General features: G+C 46.1%; 1 protein-coding gene across 4 annotated transcripts in view; it reads left to right on the top strand.

Moving 5' to 3' along the window:
• The window catches only part of TMPRSS9 (transmembrane serine protease 9), a 394,042-nt gene that overhangs the window by 265,481 nt on the left and 106,099 nt on the right, over positions 1 to 22,462 (top strand). For all 4 annotated transcript variants that reach the window (XM_068233739.1, XM_068233736.1, XM_068233737.1 and 1 more), the window contains 2 exons: positions 1,118 to 1,460; positions 18,996 to 19,167. In XM_068233739.1, coding sequence (XP_068089840.1) covers positions 1,118 to 1,460; positions 18,996 to 19,167 — 515 coding nt within the window. The remainder of the gene's footprint in view (positions 1 to 1,117; positions 1,461 to 18,995; positions 19,168 to 22,462) is intronic.

Below are 22,462 nucleotides of genomic sequence, written 5' to 3'. Positions count from 1 at the left end.
CGTTTTTCTCCACGACAAAAAAAACCTTGATAACCTCTGTTTTTACACATACGGCGTATCTTTCTAATTCCACTGTACTGTACTTTGCCACAAAACTAAAAACCAAGCACAGAAAAGGTGAGTAAAAATATGGTCGTAGAGTGCCTGAAAAAAAAATCACCCACAATGACACTACCTGACACTCATTTAACCTTTTTTTTTTTTCTAACTTTGAAACTTCTGAATTTTACTGAATGATTGCTGCCATTTGCTATAGCAGCACTCATTCACATTTAAGAAGGTGAACATGAGTAAGCATTATTGCTGGGGGTGGTGTGCACATGTGGGACCGCACAATGGGGGGTTGTCTTCCTTAGAGCTACGTGAGAGGATAACCAGCTCAGGTATGTTCAAACCCAATTTTAGGAAAAAGATTTTACTTTAATGTTAAATACTGTGTAAAGAGGAAAGAAACGTCTGGTGGTATTGTATCGCTGTCATTGATCCCACTGGAAAGCTTTTATCTCACCCACTTTCCCTGCGACCTCAATGTAGCTTTGTGGCTTTAATATGATATGAATGCCAGAGAGATGCAAAATAATGTAACCAAGAATTCAGTCCTAGTACCAAAAGCTTGATTTTACTTTTATACCCTATTTAGATTTTTTTTATTTTCTAAACCTCCAAAAGGGTTGTTTCTAACCTTTAAGACCTTATTCACAACTAAAATAAATAGTTTCCTGGTATTGTGCTTTAACACAGTCAGAAGATCATTGTGAGTTATTTGTGGCATCCCTGTGAAATCATCCTAACCAAAGTTATTTCCAGGTATTGGTTTTCAGACCATAGTCCTACTATATGGCTCTATTATGTGTATTTTGTAAAGAAATAAACTTTTTTATTAGGGAAACATTAATATGATTTATGAAATACTTCAGTATAAGCATTACTATTATAAAATATATTTTATAATAGTCTATAACCAGCATTAGAAACTATTTCAAGAAAGATGAAGGAATAATCAAGCTGTGATGTTCTAGTTGTGTTTGGGACAAACTTCTGAACAGAAATATTCATACACTTACCCTTAGTAATAAATGTGCAAGAATTCATTTTCTCCAATCATTTCTCATTACAGGGTGATTCAGGAGGTCCTTTGGTCTGCGAGGAGGCATCTGGCAAATTTTTTTTGGCAGGTATAGTGAGTTGGGGAGTGGGTTGTGCTGAAGCCAGAAGACCTGGGGTCTACGTGAGAGTGAGCAAAGTTCGGAACTGGATTCAGGATATAATTTCAGCACCCACAGCACTGGCAACATATACAAGTTTTATTCCAACCACCACTAACGTTAAGAAGACAACCAATCCCAAAGTCACTAGTGCTCGGCCTCTGACTAGGTATTCCACTACCAAAGCAAAGCTTGGTAGCAGCACTATGCCAGCAAAACCAACCCAGAAGCCCCTCAGCACATCTAAGCCTCAAGGTACTTAGTAGTTAAAGACATGTTAAATCATTTTGAATATTGCACACTACATTTCACTGCACAGCTGTAAATGTAGGTATCATGAAAATGTATGCACAGCCCATCATGGTATATCAGCATTATATGTTGTTAAGTACAGTAGTTGTACATCTTGTAAAGATAATGGGCCCAATCCAATTCGCTTTTTCTCCAAGTTTTCTCCTAGGTGATATTTTCACATCTTATGAATAAAATGCCTTTTAATCCACCAGCAAGCAAGATAATTCACCTACTTTTTGGTACTTTTTCAATTTTAAATAGAAGCTGAAAAATGATCTCCTAGGAGAAAGTTAGGAGAAAAAGTGAATTGAAATGCTATATGTCCTATATGTGAGCATGTAAACATTACCTGAATGAAAAAGTAGCAGTAGTGCGATTTCAATTGCATGTGTGGATCTACAACAAGAAATGTGTTTAATAAATCCAGGAATATATGAATTTACACACTTGCTTTTACACAATTGCACTTGTACAAATTCACACATCTTTAAGTCTCACGGTATGAGCCAGGAGAAAAACTTTTGCCACCTAAGAACAGATCAATCTAGAGGAAGCCCAGGTTTGCAGGATCCTACATAGCAGTTACAGAGATTTCCAGCCAGGTCCCTCTCCAAAATGGACGTGGCACCTATGTAAATCAGAATTTGCATCCGAATCCCCCCACGCAAACACTCCCCCCCTATTTTTTAATAAGCTGTCAATTCAGATCTGAAAGCAGGGGGAAATGTAGTAAATCACGTCATGGGGAGAAGCAACCAAAAATAGGTTCAGTTGCATTGATTTATTGAGGTGAAGAGCACATAAGAACATAAATGATTCAGCAAACCTGGAATGCATTTTTAAAAAGGTGTGTGCTTTTAGCAAATTAATTCCTGCTGGACACAGCACAGGTCAAATGACAGTAGCTGATAGTGGGGGAGTATATTGCTAGAATATAAGTAACATTTGGGCAGGTTGAAAGTGTTAAAGGAAACCTGAAGTACTTAAAAAAAAGTTTCACTTACCCGGGGCTTCTGCCAGCACCCTGCAGCCGCCCTGTGCCCACAACATTACCAAACAATCCTCCGGTCCCCCGCCACGGCTCTGTATCGTTTTAGCTGACTTACAAGTTGACGTCCCCTGACCGTGCGCATCCGCAATCATGCTCCTATCGCCAGGAGCGCCCTGCGCAGATGTAGTACAGACGCAGGCGTGTGTTTGTATTAAGGTTTATTTTTTTTCACAAAAGGAGAAAACAGTCTCAAGCTATATGCAACTAATGAAATAGAAGATTATAGGACCGCTATTGCAAGAATGTGTATTGAATATACTTGTGCTTATACAAGTGCTTTTGAAAATAAAGAAAACCTTAAGAATAGAATGCCCCATGAAGAGATGAACTAGTTCAAAACCTGTTAGATTTTTACTAGTTACTACCTGCTGTAAGCAGCAGTGACATAGGAAAAAAATAATTTATATGGCATTTTACTCTAGGACAAATGTACATTTTATCAGGGCCAGTTCTAGCTCAAATGGGGGCCCCGGGCAAAAGTAACTTGGGGGCCCTAGCAACACCCCCCCCCCCCCCTGCAGCCCTGAGCCAGCTCCAAGGACCCATCCCACCACCTTCCCAGCAACACAAAATCATTAGGGGCTTGATTCACTAAAGCCTGCAAACAATTAGCACGACAGTGATAAAGGTTTGCACGCGTAAAGGTATGACTGTGCACTAACGGCGTTACGCTTCGCGCACAAAGTATCGTTATCACGTGCTAAGTATCATTATCATGTGAAGTCACTGCAGATCATGCGAATGGTATGTAGATAGTTAATTATTACCGTATACAGTACATTACAAGGCATGCGTTAAACTTTGTGCGCGCCGTATTACATTAACTCACATGTTAAACTAAGCACCATTGCTGATTTCATTGCCAAACTCTATCTTTTGATTGCATGAAGCACCATAGCTTTCAATGGCATTCCGCACTTAGCACGTGAAGCGTAACGACATTCGCGTGATAAAACTTAACACGAGAATGGTGGAAATTGCGCACATAATGCTTTGCGCGCTCGTTTACACGTGCAAATCCTTTACATGTGATAACTGAGTCACGCTTTAGTGAATTGAGCCCTAGGTGTCCATCATATATCCCCAAAAGCATTATTGGGTTCTCATTATTCCCCTTATTCTTACATAATCCAGGCAGGACATGAGGCAGCACTGTACTCGGAACTTCTCCCCACCAACCACTCTTTTCCTCGTTCTCTGCAGGAAGGTTTAGGATGGGTGGCCCCTCCAGGCTCTGGGGCCGAGGCAATTGCCCCCTTTGCCTCTATGGTAGCACCGGCCCTGCATCTTATCTGCAGTGATAGTGGTCCTTTAAATTGTAATGATGTAGTGTAAAGCTGATTTCTAAGTAGTATCAGGAACCACAATTTATTTAAGATGCATAGCTGCCTAGCTGCCTAAACTGAATGGTAAATGGCAGAGTCAAATATTTATTGCACATGTACCCAATATGAAGGGAGATACAAGAACAGGACATAGAAATGCGCTGCTTGTGGTGCTCTTTTAAGATAGCAGCGGTTAGAGATGTTCAGTAGTCTTCTTGCACAGGGTGAAACTCACCTATGCATTTCATCATGGAATAGAGAAGCAGTCCAGATCAGCACACCATTCCAAACTTGCTTCCAATTAATTCAGTCTATAAAATGTCTAACATACAGCTGACAATGGTTTCTCAAGGCTCCCTTTTCACAAAGCATAGAGTAGACAAAACATAGTCATCATAGAGTAGGCATGCCAGAGAAATAATATCTAATAGGAGACTTGAAGGACTTCAAATATGCTGTTGTCCATATGCGATGATGTCATTATCACAGATATATTTCAAACATGACAGTTGCATACATAATTTAATGGCCATGTAAGTACTCCCACAGTTTGGAGGCTGCACATGCACAGCCTGTTGCTAAGTAATAAACAAACAAAAAAGAGAAACTGCTTCTTACACTTTAAACAACCAACTATACAGTCACTTCAATCTCTGTTCCATAAAGTGGGTTCGCTGTCAATATTACAGTTTATCAATGTAAGTATATGATGCTCAACAGCGCTTTCCACTGCTTCAGGAATCAACCTATAGAAATATACTGCACATAGTGCATTACAGTTGTCACAATGATTAACACGCACACCACTCAGTGATTTAATGGCGGCTGAGAAGCGTGAGAGGACAACGCGCGCTACAGCAGACACCGCTGGGCATTGTCTGACAGGCCTGATAGCATCCTGGATACGTGAGTGCACTAGATAGTGCAGGAAATCAATTGGTGTTTTTATGTAATATGCTACGATCGATTTTATGTTTTATATTCACATACTCTGGAGTTTGGATTAAAGACCAGATTTTAGCAGCAGTGACATGCCAGCTGTGTGGTTTTTATATGCGTGTGACCCAACTAAATGCGAGGTGGTTAACTGGTGAGCCTATACATTATGGGGTGTGTGTAGTGCTCTATACACTTGCTTGATGTCATGTGTGGATCACTAAATCACTGGGTGGTGTGCGTGTTAATAATTGTGACAACAGTATTGCACTATGTGCAGTATCCCTTTATAGGTTGATTCCAGAACGTGAGGAGACCGCTGTTGAGCATCATATATTTATAGAGTAGTACACTACTTATTCCACCCATGGAAGAACCAGCAAGCAGCCACCACCACCATCACTAATCAGGAACTTACTCTTTTCCCTAACCGTGTGCAGACAATAGTGTAATATTATCATAAAATAAAATATTACAATTATATATTTAAAGTGTAATAAACACACATGCTCAGTATAGGAAGCCATGTCAAAAGCTGTTCTCAGTATAGTAAGCCATGTCAGAGGCTGTTCTCACCAGGGGTGTAACAATAGATCCTGCAAGGGATGCCTCCACAGCGAGGCCCAGAAGCCACAGGGGGCCCGTGGGGGGAAAAGTTTGAGAGACTGACAAACTAAGGGCATGGAGAGAAAAAACATATTCTGCTTTAGCATGGGCTGCATGTGTCCACCACACAGATAAGGAATCATACACACTTTGGAATTTGTACACTGTCCCTTCTCCCTAGGGTTCGTAAAAACATCTGTCTCACACTACAGAAAAGTTCTGATGACTTCATGTACAACCTTACAAACAAAGGAGTCACAGATTAAAAAGAAGTTGTAGACTGTCCCTATTCAGCAAGAGATTCCTAGATTCTTATCACACACAGGCACAGGCTAATGACCTTATGGTGTCTAATTACTTTTACAGCACAGCAGAGTGGGTAATTGATGTCTGACTGTCACTGCCTCATTGAGAGCTTGTCTTAAGGCCCATACTCACGGGCGAGAAATGTGGCCTGTCGCCAGCACACGTGAGCGTGCTAGCGACAGGCCGGCGACAGCTTCTCTCCAGGTCCCTCCGCGTACACACGCGGAAGAGGGACCAACGGCAAGGCGGAAGCTGTCGCTGACGTTCCTCCTCCCCCCGCCGGAAGCTCCATGTACCTACATGGAGGTTGCTATCGCTAGTCCGCGTACTCACGCGGACTAGCGACAGTTGCGGCGGGGGGGCAGCGGCGACTGTCGCCATGCGATTGAAAGTTTCAATCGCCTGGCGACATGAGCGACGGGCGACAGTTCGGGGTGCGCGCGCGTGCGGCGGCCCATACTCACGGGCGACCTGTCGCCGCAACACGCGCGCGCCGCGTGTTGCGGCGACAAATGTCACTCGTGAGTATGGGCCTTTATACTGAGTCCAAGATCCTGTAATAACAGTATCAATCAGTGACATTCTGAATGTTTTGCCAAAGTTACAGTAAATACTATATCTTATGTTCAGCATGTCACTGTTCCTCCATATACCATGTTCCCTCATGTAGTAAAATAATAAGGCTGTGTGTGTATGTATGTACTGGGGGCAGAGCTGTGAGGAGGGACTTGTCAGCTGCAAGGGACTGGAGGAAGTCCTGGGTAAGTAGATCTGGGGGTAGTATAGATTGCCTGACATTTCCTTTAAGTCTAAGTGCTTTTATCTGCATGGGGAAAATTACATTGATCCTCAGTTTTCCTGTGCAGAAAGCAAGGGAGGTGGGGGTGGGGGGCCCCATCCAAAGTTTCGTAGGGGGACCCCATCCAAAGTTTCGCAGGGGGGCCCAGTGATGTCTAGTTAAGCCCCTGGTTCTCAGTATAGTAAGCCATGTCAGAGGCTGTTCTCAGTATAGTAAGCCATGTCAGAGGCTGTTCTCAGTAATAGTAAGCCATGTCAGAGGCTGTTCTCAGTATAGTAAGCCATGTCAGAGGCTGTTCTTAGTATAGTAAGCCATGTCAGAGGCTGTTCTCAGTATAATAAGCCATGTCAGAGGCTGTTCTCAGTATAGTACGCCATGTCAGAGGCTGTTCTCAGTAATAGTAAGCCATGTCAGAGGCTGTTCTCAGTATAGTAAGCCATGTCAGAGGCTGTTCTCCGTATAGTAAGCCATGTCAGAGGCTGTTCTCAGTATAGTAAGCCATGTCAGAGGCTGTTCTCAGTATAGTAAGCCATGTCAGAGGCTGTTCTCAGTATAGTAAGCCATGTCAGAGGCTGTTCTCAGTATAGTAAGCCATGTCAGAGGCTGTTCTTAGTATAGTAAGCCATGTCAGAGGCTGTTCTCAGTATAGTAAGCCATGTCAGAGGCTGTTCTCAGTATAGTAAGCCATGTCAGAGGCTGTTCTCAGTATAGTAAGCCATGTCAGAGGCTGTTCTCAGTATAGTAAGCCATGTCAGAGGCTGTTCTCAGTATAGTAAGCCATGTCAGAGGCTGTTCTCAGTATAGTAAGCCATGTCAGAGGCTGTTCTCAGTATAGTAAGCCATGTCAGAGGCTGTTCTCAGTATAGTAAGCCATGTCAGAGGCTGTTCTCAGTAATAGTAAGCCATGTCAGAGGCTGTTCTCAGTATAGTAAGCCATGTCAGAGGCTGTTCTCAGTATAGTAAGCCATGTCAGAGGTAGAGATGTCGCGAACCTCCGATTTTCGGTTCGCGAACCGGGTTCGCGAACTTCCGCAGAAGGTTCGGTTCGCGGAAAAGTTCGCGAACCGCAATAGACTTCAATGGGGAGGCGAACTTTGAAAAATAGAAAAAATTATGCTGGCCACAAAAGTGATGGAAAAGATGTTTCAAGGGGTCTAACACCTGGAGGGGGGCATGGCGGAGTGGGATACATGCCAAAAGTCCCGGTGAAAAATCTGGTTGTGACGCAAAGCAGCGTTTTAAGGGCAGAAATCACATTGAATGCTAAATTGCAGGCCTAACGTGCTTTCAAACATCTTGCATGTGTATACATCAAACAGGGAGTGTAATTAGAGTACTGCTTCACACTGACACACCAAACTCACTGTGTAACGCACCGCAAACAGCTGTTTGTGTAGTGACGGCCATGCTGGACTACTGCGCAACATGGCGTGATTGCTCTTCCTCACTCAGTGATGTCAGGTAATGTGTGACTTCCTTCTCAACTTTCCATGGCATTGTTAAAAAGCTTACGTTTTGTTTTTAATTTACATTTTCTACTTGCTGTGTACTTGTTCAGTACCGCTACAATGAGAATCCTGTGGAGGCGGGCAACTCTGCCATTGTGACCCCGGGTAATGGCCGGGGAATGAGAGGTTTGAATCCGGTGTGGAGCCTGAGCAACGGCTACCACTACACATCCAAGGAGGGCAGCGGGCAGGCATGCACGCCCGCCCGCCCCAAGGTAGTGACCAAAAATAACAATACAGGAGGAGGACTTTCGAGGCCCTGCTGTGTATTTGAAATGAATGTACTTTAAATCCTTTAACGAGAACCAGTTATGGCGGGCAAAGATGACACCACATTCCTTTCACGAGAATCATATGGAGGCGGGCAAGTCTGTCATTTGCGACCCCGGGTAATGGCCGGGGAATGAGGGATGGAATCCGGTGTGGAGCCTGAGAAACGGCTACCACTACACATCCAAGGAGGGCAGCAGGTAGGCATGCGCGCCCGCCCCGAGGTAGTGACCAAAAAAACCAATACAGTAGGCGGACTTTCGAGGCCCTGCTGTGTATTTGAAATGAATTAACTTTAAATCCTTTAACGGAAATCCGTTATAGAGGGCAAGTCTGCCATTGTCACCTCGGGGAATGAAGGTTGGATTGCGGCCCGAAGTGGGAGACTGCTGAGACCCATGCTGTAGCTGCCCTGACCGTGCTTTGCAGACCAGGCATCTGTGGTCAGTTGGACCCTTGAGCCAGCGGAAGACAAACCAAGTCGAAAGCATTTGCCAAGAATGTTTTACGGAGGGCAAGTTTTTTTGCCCTTTTTTTAAATTTTTTGAAAATGATAGATGGTTGTATTTTTAAATTGTTTAAAAGTTTAGATGGTTGTATTTTTAATTTGTTTGAAAGTTTAGATGGTTGTATTTTTAAATTGTTTGAAAGTTTAGATGGTTGTATTTTTAAATTGTTTAAAAGTGTATCCATTCTTCCTCCCCCCAGCCACGAACAATACCATGGGAACGTGGAGCAGCAAAAGCCCCCTGTGACGGCTGCCACGGTTGTTCTCCGCTGCTTGTCTTTTGAGGGGTGCTTCTTTTCCTCAGGTGTTCTTGCCATAGCTGTTTGTGCCTTCTCTCCAGGTGCCTTCGTAAAGCACTTGTCCCTACGTGACAGTTGGCCTTTCCACGGCTCAATTTTTGCTGGCAGAGACAACATATGGCTTTGCTCCGATCTGAGACACACACGTGAAAAAATTTCCAAACTGCTGAGCCCCCCTGGACTGATGGCGCTACGGTGGCATCAGCAGCTGACGTTGAAGGGCATGTTGGCTGTCTGGCCATAGCTGGCGATACATGGCGCCGGACACTGCCCCCAGCTGATTCTGAGGACGAGCTCCCTCTTGTATTGCGTTCCGGAGTTGGAGCCTGATCAACGTCTACCACCACACATCCAGGCAAGGAGGGAAGCAGGCAGGCATGCACGCCCGCCCCGAGGTAGTGACCAAAAATAACAATACAGGACTCAGGAGGACCTTTTGCGGCCCTAATTGAAATGAACTAACTTTAAATCCTTTAACGGGAATCCGTTATGGAGGGCAAGTCTGCCATTGTCACCGCGGGGAATGAAGGTTGGATTCTGGCCCGAAGTGGGAGCCTGCTGAGACCCATGCTGTAGCTGCCCTGACCGTGCTTTGCCGACCAGGCATCTGTGGTCAGATGGACCCTTGAGCCAGCGGAAGACAAACCAAGTCGAAAGCATTTGCCAAGAATGTTTTACGGAGGGCAAGTTTTTTTGCCCTTTTTTTAAATTTTTTGAAAATGATAGATGGTTGTATTTTTAAATTGTTTGAAAGTTTAGATGGTTGTATTTTTAAATTGTTTGAAAGTTTAGATGGTTGTATTTTTAAATTGTTTGAAAGTGTATCCATTCAAGTGCAATTTATGCACTGACTGCCAGGTATAATGTGCAGTCACAGATGCAGTGAAAGGTATGCAGTGACTGCAAACAGCCGTTTGTTTAGTGACGGCCGTGCTGGACTGGTGCGCACCGTGACGAGAGTGCAGGTGATGGTGGCTTTTCAGCCCATATGCTTGCCCAGCTGATGTAGCTGAATGACAGAACAGTGACTTTCCAGCTGATCAAATTTGGTCTGACCACAATGAAGCAACGACCTTAATATCTTTTGTGTGCCACCCCCACCCGAGACACTCAAATAGCCGGCGGTCATTGCTTCATTGTGATGCGCAAGCCCCTTCACCGCGGCAAGGTAATGATCACGAAGGGGGATGGGCACATGTACACGCACCAGAAAAATTAGTGTAGCGGCCGCTGCTAGCAGCTGGGTTCACTCAACAGTAAAGGTACTTAAGATGCAGTGAGGTGAGTTCTCACTCAACACAACAGGTAGTTAGATGCAGTGAGGTGGCCAGGTGGGTTCACACTCAACACAACAGGTAGTTAGATGCAGTGAGCTGGGTTCACTCAACAGTAAAGGTACTTAAGATGCAGTGAGGTGGGTTCTCACTCAACACAACAGGTAGTTAGATGCAGTGAGGTGGCCAGGTGCGTTCACACTCAACACAACAGGTAGTTAGATGCAGTGAGCTGGGTTCACTCAACACAAGGCTAGGTATATGCAGTGATGAGGTGGGTTAAGTAAACACAACAGGTACTGGGTAGTTAGATGCAGTGAGCTGGGTTCACTCAACAGTAAAGGTACTTAAGATGCAGTGAGGTGGGTTCTCACTCAACACAACAGGTAGTTAGATGCAGTGAGGTGGCCAGGTGGGTTCACACTCAACACAACAGGTAGTTAGATGCAGTGAGCTGGGTTCACTCAACACAAGGCTAGGTATATGCAGTGATGAGGTGGGTTAAGTAAACACAACAGGTACTGGGTAGTTAGATGCAGTGAGCTGGGTTCACTCAACAGTAAAGGTACTTAAGATGCAGTGAGGTGGGTTCTCACTCAACACAACAGGTAGTTAGATGCAGTGAGGTGGCCAGGTGGGTTCACACTCAACACAACAGGTAGTTAGATGCAGTGAGCTGGGTTCACTCAACAGTAAAGGTATTTAAGATGCAGTGAGGTGGGTTCTCACTCAACACAACAGGTAGTTAGATGCAGTGAGGTGGCCAGGTGGGTTCACACTCAACACAACAGGTAGTTAGATGCAGTGAGCTGGGTTCACTCAACACAAGGCTAGGTATATGCAGTGATGAGGTGGGTTAAGTAAACACAACAGGTACTGGGTAGTTAGATGCAGTGAGCTGGGTTCACTCAACAGTAAAGGTACTTAAGATGCAGTGAGGTGGGTTCTCACTCAACACAACAGGTAGTTAGATGCAGTGAGGTGGCCAGGTGGGTTCACACTCAACACAACAGGTAGTTAGATGCAGTGAGCTGGGTTCACTCAACAGTAAAGGTACTTAAGATGCAGTGAGGTGGGTTCTCACTCAACACAACAGGTAGTTAGATGCAGTGAGGTGGCCAGGTGGGTTCACACTCAACACAACAGGTAATTAGATGCAGTGAGCTGGGTTCACTCAACACAAGGCTAGGTATATGCAGTGATGAGGTGGGTTAAGTAAACACAACAGGTACTGGGTAGTTAGATGCAGTGAGCTGGGTTTACTCAACAGTAAAGGTACTTAAGATGCAGTGAGGTGGGTTCTCACTCAACACAACAGGTAGTTAGATGCAGTGAGGTGGCCAGGTGGGTTCACACTCAACACAACAGGTAGTTAGATGCAGTGAGCTGGGTTCACTCAACAGTAAAGGTACTTAAGATGCAGTGAGGTGGGTTCTCACTCAACACAACAGGTAGTTAGATGCAGTGAGGTGGCCAGGTGGGTTCACACTCAACACAACAGGTAGTTAGATGCAGTGAGCTGGGTTCACTCAACACAACGCTAGGTATATGCAGTGATGATGTGGGTTAAGTAAACACAACAGGTACTGGGTAGTTAGATGCAGTGAGCTGGGTTCACTGAACAGTATACAGTAAAGGTACTTAAGATGCAGTGAGGTGGGTTCTCACTCAACACAACAGGTAGTTAGACTTAGATGCAGTGAGCTGGGTTCACTCAACACAACGCTAGGTATATGCAGTGATGAGGTGGGTTAAGTAAACACAACAGGTACTGGGTAGTTAGATGCAGTGAGCTGGGTTCACTCAACACAAAGCTAGGTATATGCAGTGATGAGGTGGGTTAAGTAAACACAACAGGTACTGGGGTATATGCAGTACTGGGTAGTACAATGTGCAGCTCCCTGTCACACACACAGGCAGTCAGTCACTGAATGTGCTGGGCTGCTGGCAGTGGCACACACACTATCAATTAGCAAGGCTGTGCATGCAACAAAAGTGTCAGAAAAAAAAAATGTACAGGTTGAGCTCTGAAAAGAGCTGTTGCTGGGTGCTTTAAAAGCAATATTAATCAGTCAGGAACAAGCAAAGCAGCCTAGAACCTAACTAATCTGTCCCTAAGAGAAAAAGTCTGCAGCAGCTGTCCCTTTCCTCTGTCTAGCAGGCACACGAGTGACTGTAATAGCCGCCGGAGGCTGCCTTATATAAGGGGGGTGGGGCTCCAGGGCTTACTGTAGCCTGAATGGCTACAATGTGCCTGCTGACTGTGATGCAGAGGGTCAAAGTTGACCCTCATAGTGTATTATGGGGCGAATCGAACTTCCGGAAAAGTTCACCTGGCGCAGGCGAACGCGAACCCCCAATGTTCGCCGGCGAACCGTTCGGTACACCTCTAGTCAGAGGCTGTTCTCAGTATAGTAAGCCATGTCAGAGGCTGTTCTCAGTAATAGTAAGCCATGTCAGAGGCTGTTCTCAGTATAGTAAGCCATGTCAGAGGCTGTTCTCAGTATAGTAAGCCATGTCAGAGGCTGTTCTCCATATAGTAAGCCATGTCAGAGGCTGTTCTCAGTATAGTAAGCCATGTCAGAGGCTGTTCTCAGTAAACTAAGCCATGTCAGAGGCTGTGTAATTACAAACTGTTTATCATGATGGTGGAGGTGTCCACACGGATGGATCTTTCACTGACACATTGGGGCCATCGCACACATGCTTGATTCTCCACAGACACTTCCCCGACTGGCCGCCTCAGAAGAAAACCATCTAGCATGTTTATGAAGCCTGAGTACTGAATTAATTGTAGGTCAATCCTCCTTTTGGTAATGTAAATAATTAGTAGCAACAGACTGCTGTTGACATACACTTTAGGCATACTTCAGGGGCTCTTTAATGACAAATATTGGAATATTTGACATCTCCGGAATTGGAACTATAGTGATTAGAGGGGTTTTATGTCTATTTAAGTCGAGAGCTATATCGCCTGGGTGAATGTGTCTTTTCCAAACCCCTTACTCGGTCACCTAGAGCACAAGTATTAAAAATATAGTCTTTACATCACATTAGAATTTCAATAAAGCTTATAGCATCCTTATGTCCTCTTCTTTCTTCTCATTTCTTCTTTTCTAGGGAATTTGACTGCTTTGCAAACATATTGTCAGGATTGCCTCTGTGATCTCATTAATCATTTACGGTCATGTCTTTTTATGGCTACTGAAACATGCCAGAGCTCAATCCGTAGTGTTTGCCTAAAGACCTCCTTTACACATTCACCAGAGAGAAAGTGGCTTTCCCAGACCTGTATTTACCTCAAAGAAGCTTATAGGCGCAGATGTCCTGGCACCTTAGACCTCGCCCTCCATAAACCGACAAACCCCTACCAAACTGCACCGCAAGTGTGCTGGCTGTCCCAGCTGCCACTTCTCCCTTACTTCCCTTGTCAATCATAGGTAGCTACAGGTGCCCCTTAGTATTAGGTAGCCAGAAGTACCCTCAATATTAAGTAGCTAGAGGTGCCCCCAAGTATTAGGTAGCTAGAGGTACCTCAGTATTAAGTAGCTAGAGGTGCTCCTGACTGAAGGGAGATCTCGTCAGTGGAGTGACGAGAGCAGGGTGAGTAACCCCTCATTTCAGAATCAGAATCAGAATCAGATTTATTTCGCCAAGTGCAGCAGTTGACACACTCGGAATTGTTTGTGGTACACATCGGCATAAAGCATAGTACAAAGGCATTTAGAGGCATAGTGCAAAAACATTCAATGACGACAGACAAAGACATTAAAACCAGGTAGTGCAAAACATGTACAGACAAGGGAATTCAGGTATTGTAGTGCGCATTACATGCGGTAACCACAGAATAGGTAAAGATTACTTTAGGCCTGGGTCACAGGTGTGCTATTTCCTGTGTGTGTGACTTGAGTTCAGAAGGCCCACTGCTTGGGGGAAAAAAGAGTTCCTGTGCCTGGAGGTTTTGGTGGAAATAGCCCTGTACCGGTGGTCTGAGCGCATGCGGTTGAAGAAGCGGCTGCCAGGATGGTGTGGGTCATTCGTGATCCTGTCTGCCCTTGTTCTCAGTCTGGATGCGTGGAAGAGGTCCAGAGGTGGCAGGGGTGAACCAATGATTCTTTCCGCTGCCTTGATTACTCTTTGTAGTCTGTACCTGTCACTCGTGGTGGCACCCCCATACCAAACGATGATAGAGGAGCACAGGATTGACTCGATGGTGGCAGTGTAGAAGCTAGACAGCAGCTCCTGCGGCATACCAAACTTCCTGAGTTGTCTTAGGAAGAACAGCCGTTGCTGCGCCTTCTTTTGGCATTTAGTGGTGTTTTCACTCCATCTCAGGTCATTGGTGATGGTGGTGCCCAGAAACCGAACACTTGATACTCTGGTGACTTCAGTGCCTTCGATAAATACCGGGCTGAGTGGGGGGGGACTTTTCCTGAAGTCGATAACCAACTCGACGGTCTTTGCAGCGTTTAGGACAAGCATGTTGTCCTTACACCAGTTGCAGATTCGCTCAATCTCACTGCGGTAGGTGCTTTCGTCCACTCCACTGATGAGACCAAGGATGGTGATGTCATCTGCGAATTTAATTACCTTAACGCAGTCAGCAGTTGAGGTACATCTGTTTGTATACAGGGAAAACAGGATCGGAGACAGTACACAGCCTTGGGGGGCACCAGTATTTGTGGTCCTCATTTGGGAGAGGCAGCTGCCAAGTTTAACCTGTTGCGTCCTGTTTGTGAGGAAGTCCTTGATCCAGGTGCAGAGATTTCCGTCAAGCCCAAGTTGCGCTAAGTTGTTGTACAGGATGTTCGGGCAGATCGTATTGAAAGCGGAGCTAAAGTCTAGGAAGAGGATCCTGGCGTAGGTGTTGGGTCTGTCCAGATGTTCCATGGTATATGCCAGGCTGATGTTGATAGCATCCTCAATGGACCTGTTTGCCCTGTATGCAAATTGAAGTGGATCTAGGAGAGCGTTGGTGGAGTTTTTCAGATGGGTGAGGACCAATTTTTCTAGGATCTTCATGACAGTTGAGGTAAGGGCCACAGGTCTGTAGTTGTTGAGATCCATAACACCTGTTTTTTTGGGTACTGGTATGATGGTGGACCTTTTAAGGCAGGAGGGTACCTTGCCAGCCGATAGGGAATTCTGAAAAATGGAGGTCAGCACGGGGGCTAGCTGGCTAGCGCAGGTTCTCAGGCACATAGATGACACGCCGTCTGGGCCAGAGGCTTTCCTAGGATTTAGTTTCCGGAGGTGCCTGAGTACGTCAGACACCTGGACTACTGCTGGTTCTGGTAGGGCACTGCCAGTACTAGGAGAGGTGGGGGTTGCCCAATGGGTGGCCCTCGGGTTTCCTACATGGGTTGGTTGTTCAAACCTGCAGTAGAATTCGTTGAGTTTTTCTGCAAGTTCGAGGCTCGGGGGTGCATGTTGTGGTGAGGGTTTGAAATTTGTGGCTGCCCTAAGACCTTGCCAGACTTCCCGTGTGTTGTTTGAGCGTAGGCGGAGCCCCAGCTTGTTGGAGTAGGCCCTCTTTGCGTTGCTAATTTCGCGCTTGAGGGTGTATCTGGCTTCCTTGAATTCCTCCGGTGTTCCGGACTTGTGCGCTTCTTCCTTGATTTTCCGGAGCCGACGTAACTTGCCGTTAAACCAGGGCTTGTTGTTAGGGTAGACCCTGAAGGTTGTTGTGGGGATGCACAGCTCCTCGCAGAAGCTGATGTAGGAGATGACGTTCTCTGACCAATCCTCCAGGCAGGCTGACTCGAGGGTCGCCCAGTCGGTACAGTCGAAGCAGGCCTGTAGTTGCAGCTTAGCTTCTTCTGTCCACTTTCTCACAGTCCTGTGGACTGGCTTGGATGATTCAAGGTGCCTTCTGTAGTTGGGAATTAGATGGATTTGGCAGTGGTCAGAGTTCCCTAGGGGAGCCTGTCGAATAGGTTTGTACGCATCCTTGAGGACCGTGTAGCAATGGTCCAGGGTGTTCTGATTCCTGGTGGGGCAAGTAATGTGCTGTTTGTAGCGAGGCATCTCCGTGTGGAGGTTCGCGCTGTTGAAGTCCCCGCAGACGATGAAGAGGGAGTCTGGGAGGGAGGTCTCCCACCGTGAGATGGTGTCGCTGAGTGTACGCTGAGCGATCTTGGTGTTGGCACTGGGGGGGATATATACTCCTACAAGAACGTAGGAGGAGAATTCTCTTGGTGAATATTGAGGTTTGCAGTTTATGAGTAGGAGCTCGATGTCTGGGGAGCAGCGTCTGACCATGATGGACGTGTTAGTGCACCAAGTGGCCTTGATATAGAAGCAGATGCCACCCCCCCCTCCGTTTCCCGGAGAGTGCGCTGTCACGGTCTGCACGGAAGAGGTTGAAGCCAGGTAGTTGGAGGGAGTTGTCCGGGATGGTGTCATTTAGCCACGTCTCAGTGAAGCAAAGGACTGGGGTGTTTGCGCCCATTAAACGATTGCGTCCAAGTAGTATGAGTAGTTCATCAAGCTTGTTTGGGAAGGAGCAGACGTTAGCCAGGAGAATGGCTGGGATGAGTGAACGCAGGCCCTTCCTTTTAAGCTTCGCTTGTACTCCTGCTCTCTTACCCCTGGGGCGGTATGTTCTGCTGGCCCACCTGGCCCTCCTGGTAAGTAGCCTGATGTGTGCCCAGACTGTGTCCCCCAGGGATGCATGGGACGCAGCACTGCAGGCCTCCCATAGCAGGAGTTCCTCTCTGGTGTGCGTGGTAATGCGCGTCGTGCTTGGGGAGTGCGGCTGCTTCCGAGCCATGGAGCTGCGATGGTAGATGGAGCAATAAGATGGCACGTGCAGGTAACAGGCAATAACAGGCAAAAACAGTCATGTGACAGGCAAAAAAAGTCACTGTGGTGGGCAGCTGGTAAGGCAGGGCCAGTGAGGTGTGCAGAGCAGATGGGGCACGTGCAGGTAACAGGCAATAGCAGTCAGAGTCCGTGGTCACTGTGGCAGGCAGCTAGTAAAGCAGGACCAGCAAGGTGTACAGAGCAGATAGGTGAAGCAGGACCAGCATGGTGTGCAGAGCAGATGGGGCACAGGTAACAAGCAGAGTATACTCCCTGTGGCAGGCAGATGGAAAAGCAGGTCCAGCAGGAGTACAGAGCAGGTGGGGGCCCCCCTGAGGATCCAATGTACGGGGATGGCAGGCAAGGGTGCTAGGGCACAGAGTTCAGATCCAGTGTGCAGGTAGGGCGAGCAAGGGTGCAGGCAAGGGAGCAAGCAAGGGTGTTGGGGTGGCAGGTAAAGCTTGCTTACCGGAGTAGCTTGAGAGTAGCTTGGGCCCCTTCAGGTGTGTATCCGAGATGGAGAGGCTGGGACGGCGCCGCAGAGAGGCAGGAGCGGGGCTGCAGTGTTGGAGGCGGAATCGGTGCCAAGAGCAGAGGGAAGTCTGGATCGGAGCTTTGAGCAGGGTGTTGAGGGGGCTGGGTTTTTGCACGGAGCTGGAGGCACACGGAGTAGCCGATTCCACTGGGGCCTGAGGCGGCGGCCGCAGGAACACGGAGATGGAGGCCTGGGCCACGTGGGAGGTCCACTCTCATCAGGACTCTGCATAGGTAAGGAGGCACTCGCCAAGGGGAGTGAGCCGCCTTTCCATCATCCGGCACCTGTAGGCACGTACCTACAGTGCCTTATGGCAAATCCAGTCCTGGGCTATCCCATAACATACCCAAGTTTCCAGTATTCCCATTAGCCATGGAGATTTTGAAAAGCACAGGGCAAGTTCATACTTTGCCCATTGCCTTGCATGTTGATGGACTTGGCAGCAGACTCAAAACAGACAAGTCAAGGACATAATAGTTTTCTATGGACTAGTAATTGTTCCATTTAAGTCCACAGCATAAAAAAATTCCAACTGCACACATTTTTGTGGATTGCATTGCCATTTATGAGAGGAATGGTATTCTCTCAGAGTGGCAATAGACCCTGGCAATTCTGTACTGCATCCATTTTCATAGCATTCTATCAAAATGGATGCAGTGCAGAATAGTAAGAGCTTAGGCTCAGTGCCCATTAGTATCAAGCTATGGTTATTTGGGAGACAGTGGTCAAATTTTCTGATGCTTTTGTAAAACGTTCTCCAGGGAGGCATATAAGGCCAGCTGACTCCACAATGATGAGACCACATACTCACTAGCTCTGCTTGGGGATTGGACTAGTTTGGATCTTCATGGGAGACTATGTTGTTGTTTTTTTTATTTAGCATTTATGTTAGTGTCATATATCTGCTACCAATGAAAGCAGGATGAGTGCCCACTGCTCCACTCTTTGCCACGCTGGGTCAGAAGCTGTTTACTGGAGGTTCATAATGATAATCACAGAGTCTCTGCACTGACAAGTACCAAGTTATTTATCTGTGCTGTTATTCTGTACATTTTAGTCTACAACCAATCCCTCAAGTATATTCCAATACATGTTTCAGTTAATTTGCTAGAAATTGTATTCTGCTGCAAAACTTGTAAATATAAATGTATAGTCTTTTTCCACCAACTGCTTTAAACGTACTTAGAAACAGTTTGATTTTGGAATCTGGTACACTATTAAAGACTTTAAAGCATTTGTCCTATTAACGTTAGAAAAAATGTATTATCATTGCAGAATGTGGCAGTCGTCCTGGTCTTACAAAACCCAACAAAATAGTGGGAGGATTTGATGCTGTCAGAGGAGAAGTCCCATGGCAAGCCAGCCTGAAGGAGGGGTCACATCACTTTTGTGGAGCAACAATAATTGGAGATCGATGGCTGGTCTCTGCAGCTCACTGTTTCAACCAGTGAGTACGGTCTTCTGTAATGTGTCAGTAAGAACCGTTGCTTCCATTAAGCTGAATTTTATAAGAAAGTGAATTTAGACGTACCCTGTGTTTAACATCTAAAGGGACCCTGAACAGACAATAAAAATGGAATCTGAACGTACCTGGGGCTTCCTCCAGCCCCCTGTAGCCTGTGAGGGCCCTCGGCATCCTCTGAGTCTCCTCCGTTCTCCTGCTGGTAGCTCTGGTAGAGCGTGACTTCGCCAGGAGTGATGCGTGACCCGGCTCGATCACGTGCCTGTCGCCCTGAGCATTCTGTGCATTTGTGGTTCTCTAAAGAATGAACCGGGCGCACAGACGGGCTGTGCATGCGCAGTTGTGCATGCCTCCCAGCGAAGTCGCACGCTACCAGAGCTGCTACCAGGCGACCCAGAGGACACAGAGGGACCTCGTGGGCAATGGGGGCTGGAGGAAGCTCCAAGTACGTTTAGATTCCATTTTTATTGTCTGTTCAGGGCCCCTTTGACCGCATATTTATATATGTGATAATCTTGAATCCATGTACGTATAGTCATGACCAAAAGCACAAACATTGGTTTTCAAAAAGTTTGCTGCTTCAGTTTTTATGATGGCAATTTGCATATACTCCAGAATGTTATGAAGAGTGTTCAGATGAATTGCAAAATCCTTCTTTGCAATTCATATGAAAATAAACTTAATCCCCAAAAAAAACGTTTCCACTGCATTTCAGCCCTACCACAAAATTACCATTTATTGGATCGTCAAGAACTTCAAGGAGATAGGTTCAATTGTTGAGAAGAAGGCTTCAGGGCACCCAAGAAAGTCCAGCAAGCACCAGGACTGTCTTTTAAAGATGATTCAGTTGCGGGATCAGGGTGCCACCAGTGCAGGGCTTGCTCAGGAATGGCAGCAGGCAGGTGTGAGTACATCTGCATGCACAGTGAGGCAAAGACTTTTGGAGGATGGCCCAGTGTCAAGAAGGGCAGCAAAGAAACCACTTCTCTCCAAGAAAAACATGAGGGACAAGCTGATATTCTGCAAAAAGTACAGGGATTGAACTGATATGTGGACTGGTGTAAAGTTATTTTCTCTGATGGAGCACCTTTGCAAATGTTTGGGGCATCTGGAAAAATGATTGTCTGGACAAGAAAAGGTGAGCAACTGAGCATTACCATCAGTCGTGTCTCATGCATCCTGAGACCATTCATGTGTGGGACTGCTTCTCATCCAGGGGAGTGGGCTCACTCACAATTTTGTGAACACAGAAATGAATAAAGAATTGTACTAAAACATCTTGTAACACTAACGAACAAGAACAGTTTGGTTAAGAACAGTGCCTTTTTAATACGATAATGCACCATGCCAAAGTGATAACTACTTTGGCTCGGGGAACAAAACATTGAAATTTTGGGTCCGTGGCCAGAAAACTCCCCAGACCTTAATCCAATTGAGATCTTGTGGTCAATACTCAAGAGGCAGAAGGACAAACAAAACTCCAACATTCTGACAAAATACAAACACTGATTTAGGCCCCGTTCACACTACACGCGTTTCCAGCCGCGTTTTGGAAACGCGTGCAGGAGGCAGACACGCACGACATCAGACATTGCATAGAGTGCAATGTCTGATGTTCACACTGCATGCGTTCCGGACCTGTGCGGTCCAGGAACGCATGCTGCACGCATTTTTTGTAAAAACGCGTGGCTGTCCCATTTACTTTTCAGTGATGGGATCAGCCACGCAACGCACACAAACGCGGATGGCGTGCGTTCGTACGCGTTGCGTTCCGCGTGCGTGCCCGTCCGCGTTTGTGATGTGAACGGGGCCTATGAAAGACTAGGCTGCCATCAGTCAAGATTTGACCCAGAAGTTGATTGACAGCATGCCAGGGCGGAATGCAGAGGTCTTGAAAAAGAAAGGGCAAACTGGAAATATTGTCTCTTTACATAAACTTGATGTAATTGTCAAAAGAATTTGAAACTTATGAAATGCTTGTAATTATACTTCAATACAAAAAAACAGAAATAACTGATAAAAAGATCTAAAACCATTGAAGCAGCAAACTCTGTGAAATCCAGTATTTGTGCCATTTTAAAACATTTTGGCCAGGACTGTAGTACCGTTTATACTTGAGTATAAGCCGAGTTTTTGGGCCCAAAAGTGAGGGTCTTGGCTTATACTCATATACTAAATTAGTATATAATCATTATAGTAATGTATAAGTAGTATACTATAGTGCACTATATACTATATGTGTAAGTAGGATACTGTAGTAAATAGTCATATACTAAATTGCAAGCCCCCGACAGCACCCCCACCCGCCATAGGAAGAGCGGAGCTGAATGGTGTGCTTTTTTAAACGCAGATTTGCACGCTGTGTGTCGCCGTCCCGTCCGAGTAGAATGGAATGTATACAGTAATTGCTATGGTGAGCAGCTCGCGGTGTGTAGTGTGGTGAGGCTTGGCGCATTGCTCTCACCTGCTGGCTGCTGCCTGGGCCTCGGTCGGCATGAACTGTGCTTCTCCCACACTGTCTCCGCTCTTCCTCTGTCCTCTCACGCCGCTCTGCCCCGCTGTCAGTGGCTTGGAGCTCCAGACACTCATCACACAGCAAGGAGTCCTCTGTAACTGTTCTTCCTAGTCGCGTTGCTATGACTCCTGCAGTGCCACATTCAAATCTATATTTGAATTAAAGTGACCCAGCGATGAAGCACCCTTATGTGTTTTACCATATATATCAGTGGGAACATTAGAAAAACACTTACCCTGCTTTCTGTTTCATCATTCACTGCTCAGCCTGCTTGTTATCAGCCATGATAAAATCCCCGACTGAGCATTCAGTCTGGCTTTGCTCAGGAATAATTATAGCTGAGTCTGTCTTATCTGATCCAATAAAGATAATCCCAGCGCTGCAACCCAGTAGATTCCAATACCAGTTGACGGGGTGTCAACCTAACGGTAACTTCATGCAAACAGAAAAAAGACTGGGTCTCCACCTGGATTTATGACCGACTGGCCAGTTTATTGTCAATACCACAGACAAAAGCACAGCTTTTGTCTGTAGTATTGACAATAAACTGGCCAGTGGGCCATAAATCCAGGTAGAGACCCAGTTTTTTTCTGTCTTCTCTGATGTCTTTTCAAGCCCAAGCCTGCCCCCTTCTGGCTCTGCTATAATGACTCAGTTATAATAATCCCCGCCCCAGGACTTTACAACAATCGTCATTAGGTGGTCCTGGGGCTGTCGCCCTAGAGATTAAAGTAAAGGTTGGGGGGTCAGCTTATACTCTCGTCG

This window comes from Hyperolius riggenbachi, chromosome 1 (genome assembly GCF_040937935.1).
Source record: "Hyperolius riggenbachi isolate aHypRig1 chromosome 1, aHypRig1.pri, whole genome shotgun sequence".
Lineage (NCBI taxonomy): Eukaryota > Metazoa > Chordata > Amphibia > Anura > Hyperoliidae > Hyperolius > Hyperolius riggenbachi.
Note: the sequence above shows the minus strand (reverse complement) of the source record. Positions and strands in the feature narration are given on the sequence as shown.